Source organism: Zalophus californianus, chromosome X (genome assembly GCF_009762305.2).
Source record: "Zalophus californianus isolate mZalCal1 chromosome X, mZalCal1.pri.v2, whole genome shotgun sequence".
NCBI classification, from domain to species: Eukaryota; Metazoa; Chordata; class Mammalia; order Carnivora; family Otariidae; genus Zalophus; species Zalophus californianus.
The window spans coordinates 70,090,800-70,115,711 of record NC_045612.1 but is presented as its reverse complement, the minus strand read 5'-3'; the positions used below and the strand labels follow the sequence as shown (position 1 = coordinate 70,115,711).

Sequence of the window (24,912 nt, the reverse complement as noted above, 5' to 3'; positions counted from 1 at the left end):
AACATGGATGCAAAATTTCTCACCAAAATCCTAGCCAAGAGGATCCAACAGTACATTAAAAGGATTATTCACCACGACCAAGTGGGATTTATCCCTGGGCTGCAAGGCTGGTTCAACATCCGCAAATCAATCAACGTGATACAATACATTAACAAAAGAAAGAACAAGAATCATATGATCCTCAATAGATTCAGAAAAAGAATTTGACAAAGTACAGCATCCTTTCTTGATCAAAACTCTTCAGAGTATAGGGATAGAGGGTACATACCTCAATATCATAAAAGCCATCTATGGAAAACCTACAGCGAATATCATTCTCAATGGGGAAAAGCTGAGAGCTTTTCCCCTAAGGTCAGGAACGCGGCAGGGATGTCCACTCTCACCACTGCTATTCAGCATAGTATTAGAAGTCCTAGCCACAGCAATCAGACAACAAAAAGAAATCAAAGGCATCCAAATCGGCAAAGAGGAAGTCAAACTCTCACTCTTTGCAGATGATATGATACTGTATGTGGAAAACCCAAAAGACTCCACCCCAAAACTGCTAGAACTCATACAGGAATTCAGTCAAGTAGCAGGATATAAAATCAATGCACAGAAATCAGTGGCATTCCTATACACCAACAACAAGACAGAAGAGAGACAAATCAAGAAGTCGATCCCATTCACAATTGCACCCAAAACCATAAGATACCTAGGAATAAATTTAACCAAAGAGGCAAAGGATCTGTACTCAGAAAACTATAAAATACTCAGGAAAGAAATTGAAGAAGACACAAAGAAATGGAAAAACGTTCCATGCTCATGGATTGGGAGAACCAACATTGTGAAGATGTCAATGCTACCTAGAGCAATCTACACATTCAATGCAATCCCCATCAAAATACCATCCACTTTTTTCAAAGAAATGGAACAAATAATCCTAAAATTTATATGGAACCAGAAGAGACCCCGAATAGCCAGAGGAATATTGAAAAAGAAAAGTAAAGCTGGCGGCATCACAATTCCGGACTTTCAGCTCTATTACAAAGCTGTCATCATCAAGACAGTATGGTACTGGCACAAAAACAGACACATAGATCAATGGAACAGAATCGAGAGCCCAGAAATGGACCCTCAACTCTATGGTCAACTCATCTTTGACAAAGCAGGAAAGAATGTCCAATGGAAAAAAGACAGTCTCTTCAACAAATGGTGTTGGGAAAATTGGACAGCCACATGCAGAAGAATGAAACTGGACCATTTCCTTACACCCCACACAAAAAGAGACTCCAAATGGTTGAAAGACCTAAACGTGAGACAGGAGTCCATCAAAATCCTAAAGGAGAACACAGGTAAACCTCTTCGACCTCAGCCGCAGCAACTTCTTCCTAGAAACATTGCCAAAGGCACGGGAAGCCAGGGCAAAAATGAACTATTGGGATTTCATCAAGATAAAAAGCTTTTGCACAGCAAAAGAAACAGTCCACAAAACCAAAAGACAACCGACAGAATGGGAGAAAATATTTGCAAATGACATATCAGATAAAGGGCTAGTATCCAAAATCTATAAAGAACTTATCAAACTCAACACCCAAAGAACAAATAATCCAATCAAGAAACGGGCAGAAGACATGAACAGACATTTTTCCAAAGAAGACATTCAAATGGCCATCAGGCACATGAAAAAGTGCTCAACATCGCTTGGCATCAGGGAAATCCAAATCAAAACCTCAATGAGATACCACCTCACACCAGTCAGAATGGCTAAAATTAACAAGTCAGGGAACGACAGATGTTGGCGGGGATGTGGAGAAAGGGGAACCCTCCTACACTGTTGGTGGCAGTGCAAGCTGGTGCAACCACTCTGGAAAACAGTATGGAGCTTCCTCAAACAGTTGAAATTAGAGCTTCCATTCGATCCAGCAATTGCACTACTGGGTACTTACCCCAAAGATACAAATGTAGGGACCCGAAGGGGTACGTGCACCCCAATGTTTATAGCAGCAATGTCCACAATAGCCAAACTGTGGAAAGAGCCAAGATGTCCATCGACAGATGAATGGATAAAGAAGAAGTGGTATATATACACAATGGAATATTATGCAGCCATCAAAAGGAATGAGATCTTGCCATTTGCAACGATCGTGGATGGAACTGGAGGGTGTTATGCTTAGTGAAATAAGTCAATCAGAGAAAGACATGTATCATATGACCTCACTGATATGAGGAATTCTTAATCTCAGGAACAAACTGAGTGTTACTGGAGTGGTTTGGGGTGGGAGGGATGGGGTGGCTGGGTGATAGACATTGGGGAGGGTATGTGCTACGGTGAGCGCTGTGAATTGTGCAAGACCGTTGAATCACAGATCTGTACTTCTGAAACAAATAACGCAACATATTTTAAGAGAAAAGAAAAAGAAGAAGATAGCAGGAGAGGAAGAATGAAGGGGAGTAAGTCAGAGGGGGAGACGAACCATGAGAGATGATGGACTCTGAAAAACAAACTGAGGGTTCTAGAGGGGAGGAGGGTGGGGGGATGGGTTAGCCTGGTGATGGGTATTAAAGAGGGCACATTCCGCATGGAGCACTGGGTGTTATGAACAAACAATGAATCATGGAACACTACACCAAAACAAATGATATAATGTATGGTGATTAACATAACAATAAAAAATAAAAAAAGAAAATATAAAAAAAATTTTCTATATAATTTATTTTTGCTCTAGTCTTTGTTATTTTCTTCCTTCTGCTGGTTTTAGGTTTTGTTGTTCTTTTTTTTAGCTCCTTTAGGTAAGGCTGTTTAGATTTTTCTTGCTTCTTAAGGTAGGCCTGTATTGTAATATACTTCTCTCTTAGGACTGCTTCTGCTGTATCCCAAAGGTTTTAGACTGTTGTGTTTTCCTTTTCATTTATTTCCATGTATTTTAAAAAATTTCTCTTTCTTTTCCTGGTTGACCCATTCATTGTTTAGTAGCATGTTATTTAACCTCTATGTATTTGTGGTCTTTCCAAATTTTTTCTTGTGGTTGACTTCAAGTTTCATAGCCTTGCGATGAGAAAAGATGCATGATATGATCTCATTAGTACTGGTTGAGGCCTGATTTGTGACCCAGATCTGTTCTGTATGTGATCTGTTCTGGAGAACATCCAATGTGCATGTGAAAGGAATGTGTATTCTGCTGCTTTGGGATGGAATGTTTTGAATATATCTGTTAAGTCCATCTTGTCCAGTGTGTCATTCAAATCCATTGTTTCCTTGTTGATTTTCTGCTTAGATGATCTGTCCATTGATGTAAGTGGGGTGTTAAGGTCCCCTACTATTACTGTATTATTATCAATGAGTTCCTTTATGTTTATTATGAATTGTTCTATATATTCGGGTGCTCCCATGTTGGGTGCATAAATATTTACAATTTTAAGATATTCACGTTGGATTTTCCCCTTTTGATATATTATGATACAGTGCCCCTCTCATCTCTTGTTACAGTTTATTTTAAAGTCTACTCTGTCCAATATAAGCATTGCTACTCTGGCTTTCTTTTGATCTCCTTTGCATGATGGATGTTTCTCCATCCCCTCACTTTCTAATCTGCAGGTGCCTTTAGGTCTAAAATGAGTCTCTTGTAGGCAGCATATAGTTGGATCTCGTTTTTTTTTTTTTTAATCCATTCTAACACCCTTTGTCTTCTGATTGGAGTGTTTAGTCCATTTACATTCAGAGTAATTATTGATAGATATGTATTTAGTGCCATTTTATTACTTGTTTTGTCATTGTTTCTGGAGATTTTCTCTGTTCCTTTCTTGTGTTTGTGACTTTTGGTCTTTCTTTTCCACTCAAAGAGTCCCCCTTTAATATTTCTTGCAGGGCTGGTTTAGTGGTCATGAACTTCTTTAGTTTTTGTTGGTCCAGAAACTCTTTCTCTCCTTCTATTCTGAATGATAGACTTGTTGGATAGAGGATTCTTGGCTGCAGATTTTTCCCATTCGGCATTTGAATACATCATGCCACTCCCTTCTGGCTTACCAAGTTTCTGTTGAGAAATCTCCAGCTAGCTTTATGGGTCTTCCCTCGTAAGTTAAGGACTCCTTTTGTCTTGCTGCTTTAAAGATTTTTTTCTTTATCGCTATATTTTGCAAATTTAATTACAATATGTAATTAAATGGGCCTGCTATGTTGGGCCTGCTTTTGTTGGTTTTGATGGAAGTTCTCTGTGCCTCTGGATCTAGATGTCTGTTTCCTTCCCCAGATAAGGGAAGTTTTCAGCTATTATTTCCTGAAATAAATTTTCTGTCCCCTTCTCTTTCTCTTCTTCTGGCACGCCTACAATATGAATGTTATTACATTTGATGGAGTCACTGAATTCCCTAAGTCTATTCTCGTGTTCAGCTTCCTCTCTTTTGTTCAGCTTCATTATTTTCTGTTATTTTGTTCTCTACATCATTTATTCATTTCTCTTCTTCTCCAGCCTTGTGTTCATTGCATCAAGCCTATTTCCATTCTCAGTTACTGCATTTTTTTCTTTCTGATTCTTTTTTATTTCTCTTATCTCTGTGGTAAGGGCCTCCCTGAAGGCTTCCATTCTTTTCTCAGGCTCAGCTAGTACCCTTATGATTTTTGCTTTAAATTCTCCATCAGGCACGTTACTTCTATCTGTTTCACTTAGATCTCTGGCCATGACCTTATCTTGTTCTTTCATTTGGGATGAATTCCTCTGTCTTGGTATTTTGTCTAAATCTCTGGCTTCTTCTGTTAGAAAAGCCCATATGTTTCCTGCTCCTGAGAATAATGAAGAAGTCATATAGTGTCCAGGGTCTGGTGCTTCAGGATGTGTCTCTGGTATGTGTTGCATGCATCTGCTGTCATGTTTTGGTTGCTCTATCCTTCAGGCCAGGCATCTGCAGAAGCTCTCCTTGCCTGAAGTGGGCAGTGTTTGGTCCTTGGCCATAATGTGGCACATTTTAAATAGTTTTAACTAATGCTCTTGTCTGGTTGTAAAATGAGACCTGACACCATTTCCAGCAGAACTGAAGCCCTGCTGAACTCTCTGGTCAGGTGACGTGGTGTGGGCAGGTTTTTCTGCTGGTCTTCCAGGCATAGGACCTGCCATGCTGGGACTGAGCCAAGCCTGACTGAGAAGGGCAGTCCCGCAAGAACACAGGGGAGAGGGGGCTTGGTGTAAGCATGTTTGGCAGCCAGTGTGGGCAATGTGTCGCTTCCCACAGGTGGTTCTGTGTTTATGGTGAGGGGCAGGGGAAGGAAATGGTGCCAAACAATTCCTTTGTCCCCATAGAGGCATCTCTCTGAACTCTGCCTCTCAGGAACATGCTCCAGGAAGTGCAAATAATCTCCCCTCTGTGTGCCCCAAGTGCCCTTCAGATTGTTGTTTCCACAGAATCTGTCCCCCGGTTGTTTGCCTGCCTTCTATCCAGGAGAAGGGCAGTGCCCTCATGGCTCCATCCCAGCCAAGCCTGCTGACTTTTAAAACTCCAGTCCTTAAGCCCTGCTGGTTGCAAGAACTCATGAAAGTAAGCCCTTCTCATTTTCCCAGCCAATGGCTTTGAGGAAACATTCTCCTTGTGCATTCTAATGTACTCCTCCCTCTCCCCCCCACCCTCTCTCGTCTCTCTTCAACCACAGCTCTCTCCATTTGGCAGCACCCTATGATCTGTTTCTCCCCTAAAGCATGTCTACATACTTCCTACCTTCTTTGATGCGGCTTCTTCTGCCCCTTAGTTGTGAAGTTCGTTCTGTCAGTCTTCAGGTTGATTTCTGGGGTATTCAGAATGATCTGATAGTTATCTAGTTGTGTTTGTGGGACAAGACAAGCTTAGGGTCCTCCTACTCTGCCACCATCATCTCAAACTTTTCTATATAATTTTATATCTTTTAAAGAAGTTGAGAGGAAATTACATATTTATATTTTGTAATATTAATCTTGTAACTTACCATTTCTGGTGGTCCTCATTTGTTCCTGTGGATTTGAGTTACCATTTGGTATTATTTCCTTAATTCAATATTGCTTTGTTCCCACACACTTACTTAATTCTGTCATTATCAAATATATTACACTTTTATATGCTATAGCCCCAATGATACAATTATACTATTTTATACAATTGATTTTTAGATCAGTTAAAAAAGAAGGGATATGTAATTATATTGCATTTTATAATTATTTTTACCACTGGTTTTTTCTCTATTTTTATCTTTTTTTAATTTAAAAAATTCATTTTTTTAAAAATTATATTAGTTTCAGGTATACAATATCATGATTCAACAAGTCTGTATGTTTCTCAGGGCTCATCAAGTTAAGTACAGTCTTTTTAAAAAAACTTTTTACCTATTTTTTTAAAGTAAGCTCTATGCCCAACATGGGACTTCAACTCATGACCCTGAGATCAACAGTCTTATGTTCTATTTACTGAGCCAGCCAGGTGCCCCAAGTACTCTTAATCCCCTCTATCTATTTCACCCATTCCCACTCTCAACCAACCTCCCCTCTGGCAACCACCAGTTTGTTCTCTGTATTTAAGAGTCTGTTTTTTCATTTTGTCTCTTGTTTCTTCATTCGTTTGTTTTTTAAGTTCCACATATGAGTGAAATTATATGGTATTTGTCTTTCACAAGTAGTTTTTTTTTTTTTTTTTGTATGGATTCCAATTACTATCTGGGGTCACCTGACTCCAATCTGAAAAACTTCTTTTAATAATTCTTATGCGGTAGGTCTACCAGCAACAAATTCTCAGGTTTTATTTATCTGAGAATGTCTTCATTTCACTTCATTTCTGATAGTTTTGTTGGATAAAAGGTTCTTGGTTGACAGGTTCTTCTTTGAATAATACATCATTCCACTTCCTTTGGGCCTCCATTTTTTTTTCTGAAGAGAAGTCAGCTAATAACTTTATTTGGGTTCCCTTGTACATGACAAGTCATTTTTCTCATATTGCTCTCAAGATGTTCTGTTTATTTTTGGCTTTTTAATATTTTTACTATGATGTTTCTGGGTGTGGATCTCTATTTATCCTACTTGGAGATCACTGAGCTTCTTTGATGTATAGATCAATGTTTTTCATCAGATTTGAGATGTATTCAGCCATGATTTCTTTGAATATATTTTCTGCTCCTTACTCTCCCTCGGATACTCTCATTACACATGAGTTGATGCTCTAAATTGTGTCCTACATTTCTCTTGGGTTCTATTCATTTTTCTTTATTATTTTTTCCTTCTGTTCTTCAGATTGCATAATCTCTGTTGATCTATCTTCAAGTATGCTGATTCTTTCTCCTGCCAGCTCAAATACGTTCAGCCTCTCTAGTGAAATTTTCAAAAAAATAGCACCAGCATTTTTCACAGAGCTAGAACAAACAATCCTAATATTTGTATGGAACCACAAAAGACCCCGAATAGCCAAAGCAATCCTGAAAAAGAAAAGCAAAGCTGGAGGCATCATGATTCTAGATTTCAAGCTACATTACAAATCTGTAGTTATGAAGACATTATGGTACTGGCACAAAAACAGACACATAGGTCAATGGAACAGAATAGAAAACCCAGAAATGGAACCACAACTATATGGTCAACAAATCTTCAACAGAACAGGAATGAATATCCAATGGAAAAAAAGACAGTCTCTTCAACAAATGGTGTTGGGAAAACTGGACAGCAACATGCAGAAGAATGAAACTGAACCACTTTCTTACACCATACACAAAAATAAATTCAAAATGGATGAAAGAGCTAAATGTGAGAGACAGGAAACCATCAAAATCCTAGAGGAGAACACAGGCAGCCACCTCTTTTACCCTGGCCATAGCAATTTCTTACAAGACACATTGTTGGAGGCAAGGGAAACAAAAGCAAAAATGAACTATCAGGACTGCATCAAGATAAAAAGCTTCTGCACAGTGAAGGAAAAAATTAAAAAAAACTAAAAGGTAACAGGGGCACCTGGGTGGCTCAGTCACTTAAGCGCCTGCCTTCTTCAGCTCAGGTCATGGTCTCAGGGTCCTGGGATTGAGCTCTGTATTGGGCTCCCTGCTCAGCAGGGGAGTCTGCTTTTCCCTCTGCCCCTGCTCATGTTCTCTCTCTCACTCTCTCTCTCTCAAATAAATATATAAAATCTTAAAAAAAAAACCCTAAAAGGCAACATATGGAATGGCAGAAGATATTTGCAATTGACTTATCTGATAAAGGGTTAGTATTTTGTATGGATAGAGGTTTCTGTGGTTTGTTTTACATAACTGACCACCCCGACCTGTACCTACACAGGTGGGCTAAAGAATGTTATTTGTGACACTTGTGCTGCATAAGTGACCTTGGGAGCCTGATTAGTTGACATTAGCTGGCTTCCAGGTCAGAATTGGCCCTTCTGGTCTGGATGCCAAGAGCTATGAATTTTGCCTTACAGCCCCTCCAGCTCCAGGCTGGGCTGCTTCCCCCCTAGTAGAATCTGGGAGGGGAGGTAAGCACACCTAGCCCAGGATCCTTGAATATATAAAGATATGATAACATAGGACTGCAGCTTGCTCCAAATTGCACATAAGCAAACAACTGTTTAACTTCAGACCCCATCACTTGCCATGTCATTTGACCTATAAATATGGCCCTTATGGGGACGGTCAGTTGGAAGTCCCACCTGAGGGGAGGACTCTCTGTCCAGGCTCTCAATCAGGTCTCCAGCCTGGCTATCTCCAATGGGCTTCCCCAGCTAATGAGACTGGATGTTGTAAGTTCAATTTGATGTAACTCTGTGTTAGTCTCCTTTTCTGCTTAGTATTGCCCTCATCTATGTGCAGATTTCCCTTTTCTTCTTTCTGTTTCTATTAGATTTTTATAATATCAATAAAGTGTTTTTCCCCTTTGAAACTAAGAGTATGGCTGCCGTGAATCTTTTCTTTAGAACAGTTAGTATCCATAATCTATAAAGAATTTATCAAACTCAACACCCAAAAAACAAATTAATCCAGTTAAGAAGTGGCCTGAAGACACAAATAGACATTTTTCCAAAGAAGACATCCAGATGGCCAACAGACACATGAAAAGATGCTCAACATCACCCAACATCAGGGAAATACAAATCAAAACCACAATGAGATACCACCTCACACTGGTCAGAATGGCTAAAATTAGTAAGTCAGGAAACAACAGATGTTGGTGAGGATGCAGAGAAAGGAGAACACTTGTACACTGTTGGTGGGAATGCAGACTGGTGCAGCCACTCTGGAAAAAGAGTACAGAGGTTCCTCCAAAAGTTAAAAATAGAACTACCTTATGATCCAGAAATTGCACTACTAGGTATTTACCCAAAGGATATAAAAATACAGATTCAAGGGGCGCCTGGGTGGCTCAGTCATTAAGCGTCAGCCTTTGGCTCAGGTCATGATCTCAGGGTCCTGGGATCGAGCCCCGCATTGGGCTCCCTGCTTGGCGGGAAGCCTGCTTCTCCCTCTTCCACTCCCCCTGCTTGTGTTCCCTCTCTCGCTGTATCTCTGTCAAATAAATAAATAAAAATCTTAAAAAAAAACAGATTCAAAGGGGTACATGTACCCTGATGTGTATAGCAGCATTATCAACAATAGCCAAACTATGGAAAGAACCCAAATGTCCATCAACTGATGAATGGATAAAGAAGATGTGGTGTATATATACACAACGGAATATTACTCAGCCATCAAAAAAGAATGAAATCTTGCCATTTGCAATGATGTGGATGGAGCTAGAGTGTACTATATGCTAAGAGAAATACGTCAGTCAGAGAAAGACAAATACCATATGATTTCACTCGTATGTGTTATTAAAGAAACAAAACAGATGAACATATGGGACGGGAAAAAAAGAGAGAAGGAAGCAAACTGTAAGAGACTCTTAAACAGAGAACAAACTGAGGGTTGATGGAGGGAGTGGTAGGGGGATGCATTAAATGGGTGATATGTATTAAGGAGGGCACTTGTTATAATGAGCACTGGGTGTTCTATGTAAGCAATGAATTACTAAATTCTTTTCTGAAACCAATATTACACTATAGGTTACCTAACTAGAATTGAAATAAAAATTTGGAAAAAAAATAAGTTACTATACTTTTCAACTCCAAAATCTCCATTTGGTTCATTTTTATCTCTTTCTTTATTATTATTATGTTATGTTAATCACCATACATTACATCATTAGTTTTTGATGTAGTATTCCATGATTCATTGTTTGCGTATAACACCCAGTGATCCATGCAGAACGTGCCCTCCTTAATACCCATCACCAGGTTAACTCATCCCCCCACCCCCCTCCCCCCTAGAACCCTCAGTTTGTTTTTCAGAGTCCATCGTCTCTCAAGGTTCGTCTCCCCCTCCGATTTCCCCCCCTTCATTCTTTCCCTCCTGCTATCTTCTTCTTCTTCTTCTTTTTTTTAACATATAATATATTATTTGTTTCAGAGGTACAGGTCTGTCATCTCTTTATTGATATTCTCTATTTGATGAAATACTTTCATCATATTTTCCTTTACTTTGTTAAGCATGGTATCCTTTAGATTTTTGGACATTTTTATAGTAACTGCTTTGAAGTCTTTGTCTCCTAAATTCAACATAATGGTTCCTCTCAAAGACAGTTTCTGTTACCTGCTTTTTTGTGTGTGTTGACTCAGACTTTCCTGTTTCTTTGCATGTGTCATACGTCTTTGTTGCAAACTAGATATTGTGGATAATATGTTGTAGAAACTTTATAGATATGTCGATACCCTCCTATATGGGGCTTGTTTATGTTTAATTGCTATTTGTTTGTGACTTGGCTGGACAATTTCAATGAACTCTATTTTTCCCACAGTATGCAGCCTCTGATGCTGTTCCTCAGAGGATGTAGCCTTGGGCATACACACTGTCACCTAAGGAAGACCACAGTTTTTGTTTTAGTCTTCTGTGGTCTATTAAGTGTCTGCCTCTATTGGTATCATACTCAGCTGTTAACCTCCACCAATTGGCAGCTGATTGTTCTATTATACTGTATATTGCCCCGAAGTACAAATTGTTCTACAGTCTCATCCAGTTAAATTCAAGACCTATTTCAGGATTTTGAGGCCAGCCTTTGACACTTGTTCTAACCCTAGGATAACTCTTTTTAGCTGTCTCTGTCCCTGGTTCTTTGCTAAAAACTTCTAGCTAGTCTATGGGTTAGTTTGTTGCTCTAATAGAGCATCAGACACCTCTCAATTTCTTAGAACAAAAATCTTCACTGTTTTTCAGAGTGCCCTTAGACTTGAACTTTCTCACAGTCAGTTCCAAATAAAGTCAGTTTTCTTGGGAAGAACTATGGAGCTTTTCTGTTCGTGTGGCCTGCCTTTCCTTCCATGCTACTAGCAAGGTGGGCCAGGCCTATTATTCTTGGACTGCTCTGCCTGGGGTTAAGCTCCATGAGTGGGACTGAGGAGTAGGAACGGGGTTCCAGACCTCTTAGATATTCTTGGCTAGACCAGAGTTTCTGTAACACAGAGGTGGGGAGAATGAGAAATGCTGGCAACCTCTCTCGGGGAGAGATCATAGCCCTAAACCAGGAGCTAGGGGAAGAGGAAGCCTTATATTCTTGGCTACATCCATGCTGAGTAGTGCTTGTGTCATGGTGAGCGGGGCGAGGGAGGGAGTAGGTTGTGGTCGAAATGCCACACTCTCACTGCTCTTACCAAGATTTAGATTTGCTTGAATAAATGTTCCTCTACTTGCCGTATGCCCTTAGGGCAATGTCCAGTGACTAAATGGTCGGGTTTTTTTAAATTTATTTTCATAATTTATGGTTATTTTGCTGGGGGGAATGGCAGTCAGCTTGTCTAAGCCTCTCTTTTAACCAAGGTTGAGATTTTTAAGAGTTCAAACATGTGCAGAGAATTGCTTCCATGAAAGATGAAAATTTTCCATGAAGATCTTTCATACGTTATCTACTGATTATCTCTCACATCTATCCTTTTCATCCTGAAGGCTACTGCCTTACATATGTTCTCCATCATTTCTTGCCTAAAGTATTTCACTAACCTCCTAACTAGTCCTTCAGCGTAATTTTCTCTCCCATTCCATCTATCCTCCTGCAACTGAGCAAATCATCTGAAACTTCCTTGACTGTTTACCTTGAGTGGTTCTCTGATGACTATAAACTAAACTCCAAACAACCTAGCATGATTTACAGGCCCTTAAACAGCTAGCTCCAACTTTCTAGCTTCATCTTTTGGCATTTTTCCAGATCTATCTTATACTCCAGCCATAGAAGATAACCAGTCTTACCTTGGTGGCCAGTATCTTTCCAAATTTGTGCTGTAGCCATGCTACTCCCTTTCCTTCTCTGACTTGTGAAATTCTACTTATTCCTATTTATACTGCAAAGGCCTGATCAAATTATTTTTTTAAGGATTTTATTTATTTATTTGAGAGAGAGAGAATGAGAGAGAGAGAGAGAGAGAGAGAGAGCACATGAGGGTGGGGAGGGCCAGAGGAAGAAGCAGACTCTCCACTGAGCAGGGAGCCTGATGTGGGGCTTGATCCCAGGACCCTGGGATCATGACCTGAGCCGAAGGCAGATGCTTAACCGACTGAGTCACCCAGGCGCCTGGCCTGATCGAATTATAGCCATCTTTTTTTCTAAGCACCTATCAAAGTCAGCTTATTGAGGTGAAAATCAAATATTAAAAGTCAGAAATCAACAAATATTTGTTGAATGCGTATGTCTCATATAAGCCTCTTTAATATATTTCTGCTTCCTTTCTGGACTCAAAATGAAAACCATAAGAAATATTTAGACAGTTTGCTTTGTAGAAAAACACTCCAGAGTTGGTACTAAAAGAATATTAGAAATGGAGTTATAGCTGCCATTCTATTTAAATACATAAAACCTAAAAATATATTTACTCAGGGATGAACCTCCCCTCCAAAAGATGTAAGTATGTGGGTAGCTATGTTATAATTTTAATAAAAGGTAATTCAGGTTCTGGGCTGTGCACTCCAGAGGGAAAAAAAGGAAGGCTTTATCACCAAATATTTATTTATGCAAGAAAAGGAGAACAAGAATATTCTGGGACAATTCTTATCCTGAATGCCCTTAGTACTTAGTTCTATAGTCAGATAGAAAGAGAAGGAAATTAGAATGTCAAAAATGTAGTAGTATTCTGAGTACATTTACTTACTCAGGAAGATCTGGAAAAGGTCCTGTTTTGTTTACAAACTGAGTATAATCAGATTCATTGTCCTCCCCAAGTTAGGAGAAATGAAAGGGAATTATGTTGGTTCTTACACTTGCCTTTTTCAGGTAAAGCACCTAAAGCTAATAACAAAACCATCTGAAAAGGGTATATTATTCAATAATAAAAAAAAATCAATATTTGAATTCTGATTCCTAAGTTAATTCCCTTAATATAATTTAGATGCCTTCGGACAGATGCCTTGTTTATAATATATACATAAAGAGTAGGTGATTCAGTTATGTTAATACTTACTAAAGGCTGGTCAGTGCATAGCATGAGAACAAGCAATAAACCCTAACCCTTCTTTCCCACATCACCATCTCATGGTATCTGAGGCATAATGAAAGATAAAAATTACCCACCTAAATAAAATCTACTCCAGATTTCCTGGTTCTCCATTCTTAAAATTAATTAGTACCCCAGACTTGTTTTTCAAGGTAAAAGAATACTAACTAGACCTCAGAGAGTTGTTTCTCTGTAAAAAATTTGCAAAATATTATATTTCTGCTGTGTGTCTTTGAGCAACGTCAACAGCTATGTCGTTTTCCGGTCAACACCTTGGAAGAAGCCACGTGTGCCAGAGCACGTGCTCCTCACTGCAGGGGCTCCCAGCCATTCTGTCCTGGTACTGACCTGAGGCAGTCATTTGCGCTAAGAACAGCAGGTACACGGAGGTAGCGTCCAATTGCAGGTGTCCCCACTGGTCATCACCCACTACAGTGGCACAGGTTTTGGTATTGTACTTGGCGTGGAGGCTATCCTTGGTACTCTGACTATACTTGAAGCATTCTACTTTATCCACCTGAAGAAAACAAGAACAGTAAAGGAAGGCAATGCAGAAACTTCGTCCCATATGCCATCCTTCTGTAGTACTCCAACATGTATCATTGCATTTAGGTTTCAGGCCATGGTGAATATTTAAAGTACATTGTTACTTCTTTTTCCCCACACTAAGGCAACTAGGAAAGTCTGCTGTTGCTGTTTTTTTTTTTAATTTAAGCAATTCAATTATAAAATCATGCCAGTTAAAGCCAGCTATTTCCTACTCACTACCTCTCTTTTGCTCTTCAGATGGCTGTTTTGTCACACTGTAGATACAAATTGAGATGCAGAGGGGTTGAGTGTGAACAGACTAGTAAGAGACAACTGAGTTGTAAAAAGGATTCCTTTGTTCCTGAAACAGAGGGAGGAATATTGAGGGAAATTAGGATAAGGGGATCTATTTTGAAGGAATACTGAAAAGAGCTGGGGAGAGATACATGCAGTGGCAGAGAAAACATATGAACAAAGGCTGAAACCAGAGGTCAGAAAGGAAACATCGTGCAAGGGATCAACTGAAAGACTTTGTTCCTGAAACTGAGGTTGGATTGTATGTGCATCTGATATGTGATAGAAACTACTATACCTTTAAATAAGGTTCATGAAATTGGTGGCTTTAAACCTATTTGGTAATGTGGAAAATAGAAAATACAATATCTAAAATACAAAAAAAAAAAAAAAGGAGCAGAGAAGGGGAAAAAAGAAATGATGGCAATGATCTACCCCAGGTGAGAGAGCACTGATAAAGAAGTTCAGAAGTCTGGAGTTGATTTCTTTCTACTTTAGACTTGTTGCGTGCCTGTGGATAGTCACTTTATTAATGTGGGCCTCGACTGCTTCTTCTAATAAAATGTAATCTTGGTCTCAAGAAAGTCAGTTCAGATTCAATGTGTACAACATGTGTAAAGATCTCCTAGGATAAAAGCAAAACACTTTCTTTTCAGTAAAATACTTTTGAATAAAAAAATCATAAACAAACCCAAGAGATAAACCACAGGATGCTAAAAAAATTTGCAGTGTATGTGACAAAACATTAATATCCATAATGTATAGCAACTCCTCAATTAGTCAAGAAAGGGCCTAAAATAAAAATAGATAAAGGACTTAACAGGCAATTAACAGAGGAAATACAAGTTTTCAGTCATTATACAGGAAAGGATGCTCAACTTCATTCAAGGTCAGGAAAATGCAAATTAATGCAAGCAGATATAAGTCTTTGGCACTAATCTCTAATCCTAAAATCTAAAACACTGCCACAAAAGTTCTTCCTCTTTAAGTTCTGTGCCAAAATTCACTTGGTGGCAACACTTGATTCAAACTGACATGGGGCTATTTGTAGTCTTTCCTTATTTCACTGAGTGTGAAAATGCATGTTTCCCTATGGAGAGATGAATGTTTTTGATGATACAGTGCTGTTCTGGACCTGCTGAGAACATAATATTCTAGTATCTGCACTGTACTGAAAAATCTGAAAAAGTCTGAATTCTAAAATTTATCTGGTCCTAAGGGTTTCATATGAGGGCTTATAGGTCTATATCATCTTTACTCAATGTACGTAATTGCATGTACAATAATGATGAAGTATACTAAAAAGGCATTTGTAGAGCGGGAAAAAAAGACTGGAAAGAAACATTTCAGTGGTGACTGGGTGGTGAGAACACGAGTGACATTTCCCTCCTCGATTCTGCAAATTTTCTAAAATTAGTGTCTACTATTTGTGAAATGGCAAGAATATAAGCTATGAACAATTCCTAAAGGGTAGAGACACTGTTACAATGTGCTTTTAATTAGAGGGGGAGCTGTTAACAATGCCATACCTGTCTGATCATGCAGTGCAGCAGGCCCCTCATCAGCTTCACTACACTCTGCAGAAATAAATGGAAACAAGACTGTTATAAACACCCCTAGATGCAGGAACACTTACTCAGCAACTGCGGTTGGTACATGACCTTTTCAGAAGAAGTAACCCTATCCAGGGTTCCTATTTACATGGCATTTACTTTACAGGCACACAGAAGGGCTAAATTGCAGCTAAAAGTGGAATCAAAAGCTGCAGTTGGTGCCTCCTTCAAGTCAAAAAAAAAAAAAAATCCAAGCTCCAACAGGTTTATATAAAACCAAGCCAACCATCCTGTTAGAGGACATTCTGCTTGGAGAAAAGACAGCTCAAAATCCTAAAGCTGTGAGGATATTCTATCATAGATCCTATGGCCTAGAGAAGCCAACATCATCACTTTCTTTTTTCTAAAGTAGCCAAGACTTATCTTTAGGAGTTCACAGAAATATTTATCTGTACATTTTCTTTAAAGAATAAATGAACTTCAATTGAGAATAAATGTAAAGGGGAATTGTTAGTGCAACTCAACCTCTTTTCCATGAAAAAAAGCTACAGTCATTCTTCATTCTCAAATCAACACTCTTTCTCTTACTAGGGTTTGGCAATTTCTAATGCACTTAGTTTTCCAATCACATTCCAAAATTCTGATCACCAACTATATACTGTACTAGCTGGCATAATATAACATAGTAATAATATATTTAATTATAATATGGTATAGTAATAATATGCTACACTAGTTATAGTACATGACACCAGAAGGGCCCATCAACAGTGGCATGGGTAGGCAATACATTTTGGAAAAACAGCATCAAATGGCTTCTCCATTTCTTTAAGCTTTCCATTTCACAGTCCAAAAGAAATACAACCAGGTTACTCCAGGGAATGCTAGCTCAGAGGTGGCTTCAGGACATCCCTGAAAACTAATCTGCTTGGGATCCAGATCACTCTGTCATTCCTTCAAAACACTGAAGACTATAAGCAATAGGCATAATAAGGATAAGTATCTATTAAATTATGCTCCAAGTCTTTATGTAGTCTTTTGTTGAGAAAAAATAAAAAGTGTTTCCTTGGGAGAGTTCCCTTTCTTAAGTAATTTCTGTCTACAAATGGTACCCTCCCCTTACAGATCAAGGGAAGTAGATAGGTAGATAGATAGATAGATAGACAGAGAAAGCAAGAGAGAGCAGGCAGGCAGTATATGATCTCGTCATCTTTTAAAGCATGAAGCATTTATTATAAATAGTGAAACTGACTGCAACCCCTATAAGAAAAATCTCTATCACAAAAAAGGGGGACTCACCTGGGTGGCTCAGTCAGTTAAGCGTCTGCCTTCAGCTCAGGCCATGATCACAGGGTCCTGGGATCAAGCCCCACATTGGGCTCCCTGCTCAGTGGGGAGCCTGCTTCTCCCTCTCCCTCTGCCCACCCCCCCCAACTTGTGTGCTCTCTCTTTCTCTCTCTGTCACATAAATTTAAAAAAAAATCTCTATCACTACTTTGACCCTAATGAAAGAGACCATCCTTTTAATATACCCTGTTAGAGAAAGCATTTAACACAGCCTCCTCTGTGGGGAACTTGATTCAATTCCGAACTATCTTCTACATGTCACCACATACTCACAGGTTTCTATCACACTCTTTCAACTTTCTTTACCATCAAGCCCTGTTACTGCCACCTACACTTTCTTTTCTTTTCTCTTTTCTTTTTTTTTTTGAAAGAGAGAGAATGACCATGAGAGCAGGGAGGGGGAGGGGCCATAGGAGACGGAGAAAGAATCTTAAGCAGGTTCCACGCTCAGAACAGAGCCCTACAGGGGGCTTGATCTCATGATCCAATGCTGAGATCCTGACCTGAGGTGAAATCAAGAACTTGATGCGTAACTGACTGAGCCACCCAGGCATGCCTATGTTTTCTTTAACTTAAACAGCAAACGTGGGAATCATGGACCCAGTGGAGAATTCCTAATTCCATTTTTGTCCTCCTGGAATGGCCACTGTCAGCCATTTCTGTTCTCAAGTTCTAACTTCCAAGTCAGGATAAAATTAATAGAAAGCATGGGGATATAGGAATGAGGGAAACTATCTGTACTTTGTGTTCCCCCAAACTGGCCTTTTTCTGTTTCAGTGTTCTAGTTAGTATTAATTATACATGTTCATTCATATAGTAGCGCTTCTAACCACATCAAGTGCCACCATATCTCTATAAGTATTCATCTCTCTCTCTCTCTCTCTCCAGGTATATGTACAATCAGATGTTTGCTGGGCATCTAAAATATATAAAACACTCTACCAGACTTTGTGGAATATAAAGATAAGGGGGCGAAAGAACACAAAAGTTAAAAAAAAAGTAAACTACAAATATAGTCTACCTAACAACTCCTAGTTATCCTTTAAAATCCATTTCCTCTGTGCATCCTTCCTTGCTTTGTTCAAAGTAAAGACATTCCTGCCTCTGTGTCCCACAGAACTTTCTACTGTACTTCTCTCCTATAGATATTGTGCCTACAGTATCTGTCCTAATGTATTGTTTAACTATTTGCTTTTATATCTGTCTCCTCCATTAGACTATAAACTCCTTAAGAAAAAGGGACAGAGACCAGGTTCAGAAATAAAACTTTAAGTCAATGGACTGAGCAGACTTTATTATTATTATTATTATTATTATTATTATTATTATTATTAGAAAGAGAGAGAGCAGGGGAGGGGGAAAGGGAGAGAGAGAGAATCTTAAGCAGGCTCCATGCTAAGCACAGAGCCCTCATGACCCTGAGATCCTAACCTGAGCTGAAGTCAAGAGTCAGGTGCTTAACCCACTGAGCCACCCAGGCGCCCCACAGAGGCTTTATTTTTAAAAATGTATATTCTGTGTTTGCAAGTAACCCCCAAATCACTCATCAAAAAAATTGTGTGTGTGCATGCATTTTGAGAGAGGGCGGGTGCAAATATGACCAAATATTAACAATTTAGTGAATCGGGATAAAGAGTATATGCAAATATGCTCATTTTACTATTTTTAAAACTTTTCTGTAAATTAAAAATTTTAAAAATATGAAGTTGAGAGCTAAATATAAACATTTTGTCCCATTTTTTTTTTTATATCTAGTACAGGGCCTGGCACATGACAAATTACATAAAGTCTGCTAAATGAAAAAGTGAACATGTTGAATGGTACAGACCACAAGTGATCTAGGAATTCCAAGAAAGTAGTCCCAGGAAAGAAGTGGTCACTGTACAATTGAGTGGTGGTCTTATGAGGATAGAAACCACAGAAAAAGCGGGAGTGGTGCTGGGCTTTGAAAGGGGAGTATTAGTTCAGATTGGACGAGAACAGGCATTATGAGTGGAAGACACAACTTGTAAAAAGATTTGAAGGTGAGAATGTCCATGACTTCCATGGAGGAAAAATTCAAAAAGACTTAATCTGTAGTCATTAAGTCCAGGTTGTGTTCATAGCACCACCAAATTCCAGCCTCATCTCCAAGCTTCAATCCCTTCACTTGTAAATTGGGGAAGCTAATACCTAAATCACAGGGTCCTGTGAGAATAAAATACTAGTAATTATGGGGAAGTATGCAGTACAACAAAAAGTATTTACACAAATATCAGGTATTCTTATTAAGGGATTGTTAGAGGAGTAATGAAGACACCAACCTGGTTGGAACTGGGGATGACAATGCAGGGCACCAGAATGATATGACACTGAAAAAGCAGGCTAGAACCAAGCCCCAGAGAGTCTTGCCTATCAATCTCAAACATCTGGATTTTACTGGTAGGGAAATGAGAGCCAGAGAAAAATTGCTGAGGATGCAAATGGTATCATTTGAATTTTCACAACAGTGTTAAGTGACCAAAGTCTAGACTGTGGTTGAGGCAGAAGGGAATAGAAAGGAGGAGATGAATTCAGGAAAAATTATAAGAATCAACAGACTTTGGTCTGCATGTATCAAAAGGCAAAAGGGACAAGTCAAAAATCACCCTAAGGGCAGCACTTTTCAAACACTGTTTTATAGGACGCTAGTTAGTCCAGGAAAATCTGGAAAGGTTGTAGAACCCACCCTCATCTTAGATTCGAAATGCACATTAGTACATCAAAGACTCTGAGAAATAATGGAGTAAAGAAACCCACTGTTTAACATATCCCCAAACTTGTTTGGCCTAATGTTCCGTGGAATACACTATGGGAAATTCTCTAAATAATGTTGCCCAGGTGAATGAGGTAGAATGAGGACACCAATAAGAGAATAAAGGATGTATGCTGAGTTGCTCTTTTCGGGAGTCGCTTTTGTTTTATTGTTTTTAGTAGGGAACATGGGGTTTCAGACATTCTGAGCTTGAGAAGCCAGGTGCAACTGAGCAGAAGACAATGAAAATCAGGGTTTGAAACAGAAGTGAGATCAGATTTAAAGATGAGGTTTGGGAAGTCATCCTTAGAAAGGGAATAGTTAAACTCCTGAGAAAATATAAGAGACTACACAAAGAGAACAAAACTGAGGAGGAAGCAGAACTGAAGGCATCCAAAGAGCTATGTCTACTTGTGTGACTATTTATTTTTATGGGTGTATTTCTATATCTATGTGACCAAGAGCAAAGGGCATTTATAAAAACATATATGTGCATTGTTATATTCTCAATCTAAGATAGAAATAGTCACCTAAACCCTCGTCTCCTAATTCTCTTTAGTTCTCTGATATTGTTTTTAGAGAGGAACCAAGGTGAGAGTTGGAAGGAAGGGTAAAAATGATTAACGGTCAGTGGTTTGGGAAAATCCACACAGTAGTGGAGAGTTGAGAGTAGGTGGGAATTTAATCTATGGATTTCCTGGATTTAATCTATACTCACTATTGGCCACAAATCAGTGGTTATTATCCCTAGCTGTACTTTAGAATCAGTATTTTTTAAAAATAATAATGTCCCAGGGCTTCACTTTCAGAGATTTATCTAAATTGTTCTAGGGTGGGGTCCAGTAAGGGTAGATCTTAAAAGCTTCTCAAATGATGCCACTGTACAGGCAGAGTTTGGAACCACTCATGTAGATTAGGGACAAATCTAGTTCACCACGTGTTTTGTAAATAAATCTCTGGATGCTTTTGTGAAATAACTGAAGAGCTGAGTAGTTGGGCAGAGATCACACATGACCCACAATGCCAAAAATATTTCCTCTCTGGCCCTTTACAGAGATGGTTTTCTGATCCCTGGTCTGAATTAACTGAGTCAGGTTTGAGAAAAAAAGTTAATGAGACCTAATAATAAAATCTGTTTTAATTCATAATGAAAGTCCATACAAATTTTAGGATTCCCAGAGAAATGTTTCTTTTTTGAAGATGCTTCCTATTGCCGTAACGTTTTTGAGATATTTCAAAGTTATTATTGAGGTAGTATGAAAAATATTTTTGGGCTATGTTACAAACTATTTAATGAAACATTAAAATTTTAAAGTAAACAATTCCCACCATTTGCATTGACATGGATGACATGGATGGAACTGGAGGGGATTATGCTAAGTGAAGTTAGTCAAGCAGAGAAAGACAATTATCATATGGTTTCACTCATATGTGGAACATAAGCAACAGCACGGAGGACCAAAGGGGAAGGGAGGGAAAACTGAAGGGAGAGAAATCATAGAGGGAGATGAACCATGAGAGACTCTGGACTCCGAGAACCAAACTGAGGGTTATAGAAGGGAGGGGGGTGGGGGATGGGGTACCCGGGTGATGGGCATTAAGGAGGGCATGTGTTGTGATGAGCACTGGGTGTTACATGCAACTAATGAATCACTGAACACTACATCAAAAACTAATGATGTACTATACGTTGGCTAATTGAACATAATAAAAAAATAAACATTTCAGTCTTTCCTTAATTTTCCCCCCTTTCCTCTGTTAAATTATTTCTTCCTGGACCATAGAAGGAAAAATGTCAACAAGGAGACAACAGATTTCTTCTAATAGTACTGAAAAAAAAATCGGTCAAATGGTACTAGGTATGGAATCTTGGGTACTGTTCCACTGATATTAATCTCTAGCAAAACAAACAAAATACTGAGATCAAAATAGCAAAACATTATAGTAGGATGTAGAATTTCAGGGGTGAGAGCAGGAGTAAGGTTACAGGATTTTTAAAATACTCCTCTATATTTTCCAAATTCTTACAATAGTTATGTATTATTTTTATAAGTCATAAAAATATTGATCTATACTTCCTGGGCTAGAGCAAAAACTCCAACAGTTTTTTTTTTTTCTGATGGACCTAAGTCCCTCTCAATAATGGCTTGAAGGAATAATGAATACCTGCTGTGCAGAGGACAATATAGTGCAACTTCCCTATCGCCAGGGACTGCAACCCCGCAATATGTTGATGCCCTTAATATTCTGATTTATAGATGAAGACTAGAGCTCAGACTGCCTGAGTCAGAGGGATACCACTTGAGCAAACGGCTGGTGTAGAATCTTCTCCACTAATGGAGGAGAGTTCACATGTACTTTACAACAGACAGCAGAGTATCACATTAAGAGACCCTATGTAACCCAGAATATCTTTTTCTGGGTCACTCAAGAGAATGCAGCACTCTCTGAACAGTTCTATAAAGGATGCTACTTTCTATAAAGGTGAAGGGCCTTAAAAGTTGGCTTAAAGGCATCTGCTGACTGACCTTATTTTGCTGAGGGAGGGGGACAGGCTCTGAAACAGAGGTCATAGGTATAAAATTACAAATAAATTCTTTGTGTCTAGTTGTGAAGGTCTGCGAATTTGTATCAGTTACCTTCATACAAATACCACCTATAATTTTTTAAAAAATGAAGTAAAATGATAGATACCTGCCCCCAAACATTCTTCTCAATGAGAATAAATAGCCTCGAGGCTGCAAAATACCTTTACTTAGGAAGAGGATTATAAATTTCAGCAAAGATCCCAGGATAGGCTTTTCCACTATAACAGAACAGACTGTGACCTCTTGCCCTGAATCAGCAAGTTTCAAGTTTCCACTACATCAAAAAAAAAAAGAAAATTTAGTACAATACAGGAAAGCTTTTTGGAATGTAATTTCAACAAAGTGAAGAGGGAGGGAGAAAGGCAAAAATACAGTTCTTTTAGCTCCTTGGAGCTACATTTCCTTTAATTCCTGCTCCCCAACCCGCCCTCCCACCCTCACTACCACACACAGCTCCAGATGTCCTTGTATATTTATTCTAAGTACCTGCTCCAGTTCATAGGCCTTTGCCTTATCCTCATCCCGGTCTGCATTCTTCCGATAGGCCAGGCCCAGACCCCACACAGCCAAGATACTGTACACATTATCTCGGACCCAGGCATCCTTCTGATCATAGCTGGCTGGAAGCAAGCCAGTCACTGGATTCTGCAAGACCAAGAAAAACAGGACAGGCAGGTAACCATAAGCTGTTAATATGAGGAGACCAAACTTATCAATGAGGTAACTTAGGGACTTTGGTCTTTCTTCTACTCCACTACTCCCGAGTTTTATAACCTCCTCTTCCTACGAAGTGCAAGCAACTGCTATCTTGAATAAGGGGAAAAAGCTAGCTGAAGCTTTACGCGTCTGAAATGTGAGTACTGTTAAAAGAAAGGCAGTGTTTTAACTTTCCAGTTAGAAAGAATAAACTATCAAAACTGAAAAACCAGCGTTAAAGGACTAGAAAAAAGTATATAATTAACAGTATATACGAAGTACCTCAAATTTTCACATTAGTCTAGCCTTAAAATGGCTAAACGTTCCCCTAGGTCTCTTCTTCGGCTGGAGGGCAAGAAGATGACGCCCAAGCCTGGGGCAGGGGAGGGGGTTGTCAATAAACAAGCTTCAACACTTCTTTCAACTGTGCCCCCCTGGAACCCTGCTGTGGCTTGGGGGACGGCGGAGGGGGCGAAGGGCAGGGCTTAGAAGCCAAGTCTCAGGGCTCCCCGCTAACGGTGCTTGACCCTAGTTCTGTTCCCGGCCCAAGCCCAACACCTATCTTTTCTTCAGGGTCCTCTAAGGCTTCCCCAGCTGGGGGGGGGGGGGGCGGGAGAATCTGGTACGTACACACACGTACACACACACACACACACACACACACACACACACACACACGGGGGGGGGTGGGGTCATCCAGCCGTCTCCGTCTAGGCTATCACACTGCACACCCTCGATGATTACAGGCGACACCCCTTCACCTACCTGATGGCACAGGATGGTCTGATGCACCAGCCGAGCGTAGCCATCCAGTCGGACCCCAGAGTTACTCCGGCTCCTCATCGCGCCACGTTTCCAATCCCTTCAGAGAAACGGCCTGCGTGCCACAGGGGGCCCTCGGCCCTCCAAGTTAGGAGGCTCCAGTGCAGCTCCGCCCTCGCGGTGGGAAGCCCGAGTGCCAGGCCCCGGCTGAGCCCTCCCACCGCTCAGGCCTGGCGCCGGCCGTGCACGCGCCGGCGGCCTCTGGAGCCCCAGCACACGCCAGCAAGTGCCCGAGACTCCCGCGGTCTAGGGCCCCGCTGCAGCTCCTCGCCCGGCGTCGCCCTCTGCCGCCCTTACTCCCGTCCAGCCTCCGAGAGAGGATCCTGCATCCCCCGCCGAACTCCCGGACGCGGCCGCCGGCAGCGGGTCACGGGCGGCAGCGCTGCCTCCACCTTGCGGGAGACGCGAGCGGGAGGCGGGGCGGGCGCGGCGGGTCCTGGCAGCTGCGCGCTGCGTCCTCGGGGTTCGCCTCGGCCCGCCCCGCCCGCGCGGGTCCCCAGCGCCCCCGCCCGCTCCGCGTCCGAGAATGTGTCACCGTAGGCAATATGCCTCCAGAGGTTTATTTTCGAAACACCTCCAATGACTATTTAAGTTTTCCACGCTTGCTGTGCACGCAGGATGTTGAGGAGGCCGTTTCTTCTGCCGGCCTAGTTTTAGGAACCTAGGGAAACTTCAAACCTAAAAGGCGAGACGCACGCTTGGCGGCCTGGGTCTAAAGAATTGGTATCTCCGGGGTTTTACTGTATTTTGTACTCTTGACTAAAAGCTCAGATTAAACTCCTCACTCTGACCCAAACCGAACAAGAAAGAACTCCCTAAGGTACTTTCTTCC

The 24,912-nt window shown here is 40.2% G+C and overlaps 1 protein-coding gene across 10 annotated transcripts in view; it reads right to left on the bottom strand.

Moving 5' to 3' along the window:
* Positions 1-24,484, bottom strand: part of PHKA1 (phosphorylase kinase regulatory subunit alpha 1) — a 160,446-nt gene extending 135,962 nt beyond the window's left edge. For 6 of the 10 annotated variants that reach the window (XM_027607745.2, XM_027607747.2, XM_027607748.2 and 3 more), the window contains exons 1-4: positions 24,024-24,484; positions 23,049-23,207; positions 15,831-15,878; positions 13,828-13,996 (exon numbers count right to left, since the gene is read on the bottom strand). In XM_027607745.2, coding sequence (XP_027463546.1) covers positions 13,828-13,996; positions 15,831-15,878; positions 23,049-23,207; positions 24,024-24,101 — 454 coding nt within the window. In that variant the 5' untranslated portion in view covers positions 24,102-24,484. Of the gene's footprint in view, positions 1-13,827; positions 13,997-15,830; positions 15,879-22,723; positions 22,837-23,048; positions 23,208-24,023 lie in introns of those variants that run through there. The other 4 variants (XM_027607751.2, XM_027607750.2, XM_035725513.1 and 1 more) reach the window with 4 other exon arrangements.
* Positions 24,485-24,912: the final 428 nt, after the last annotated feature.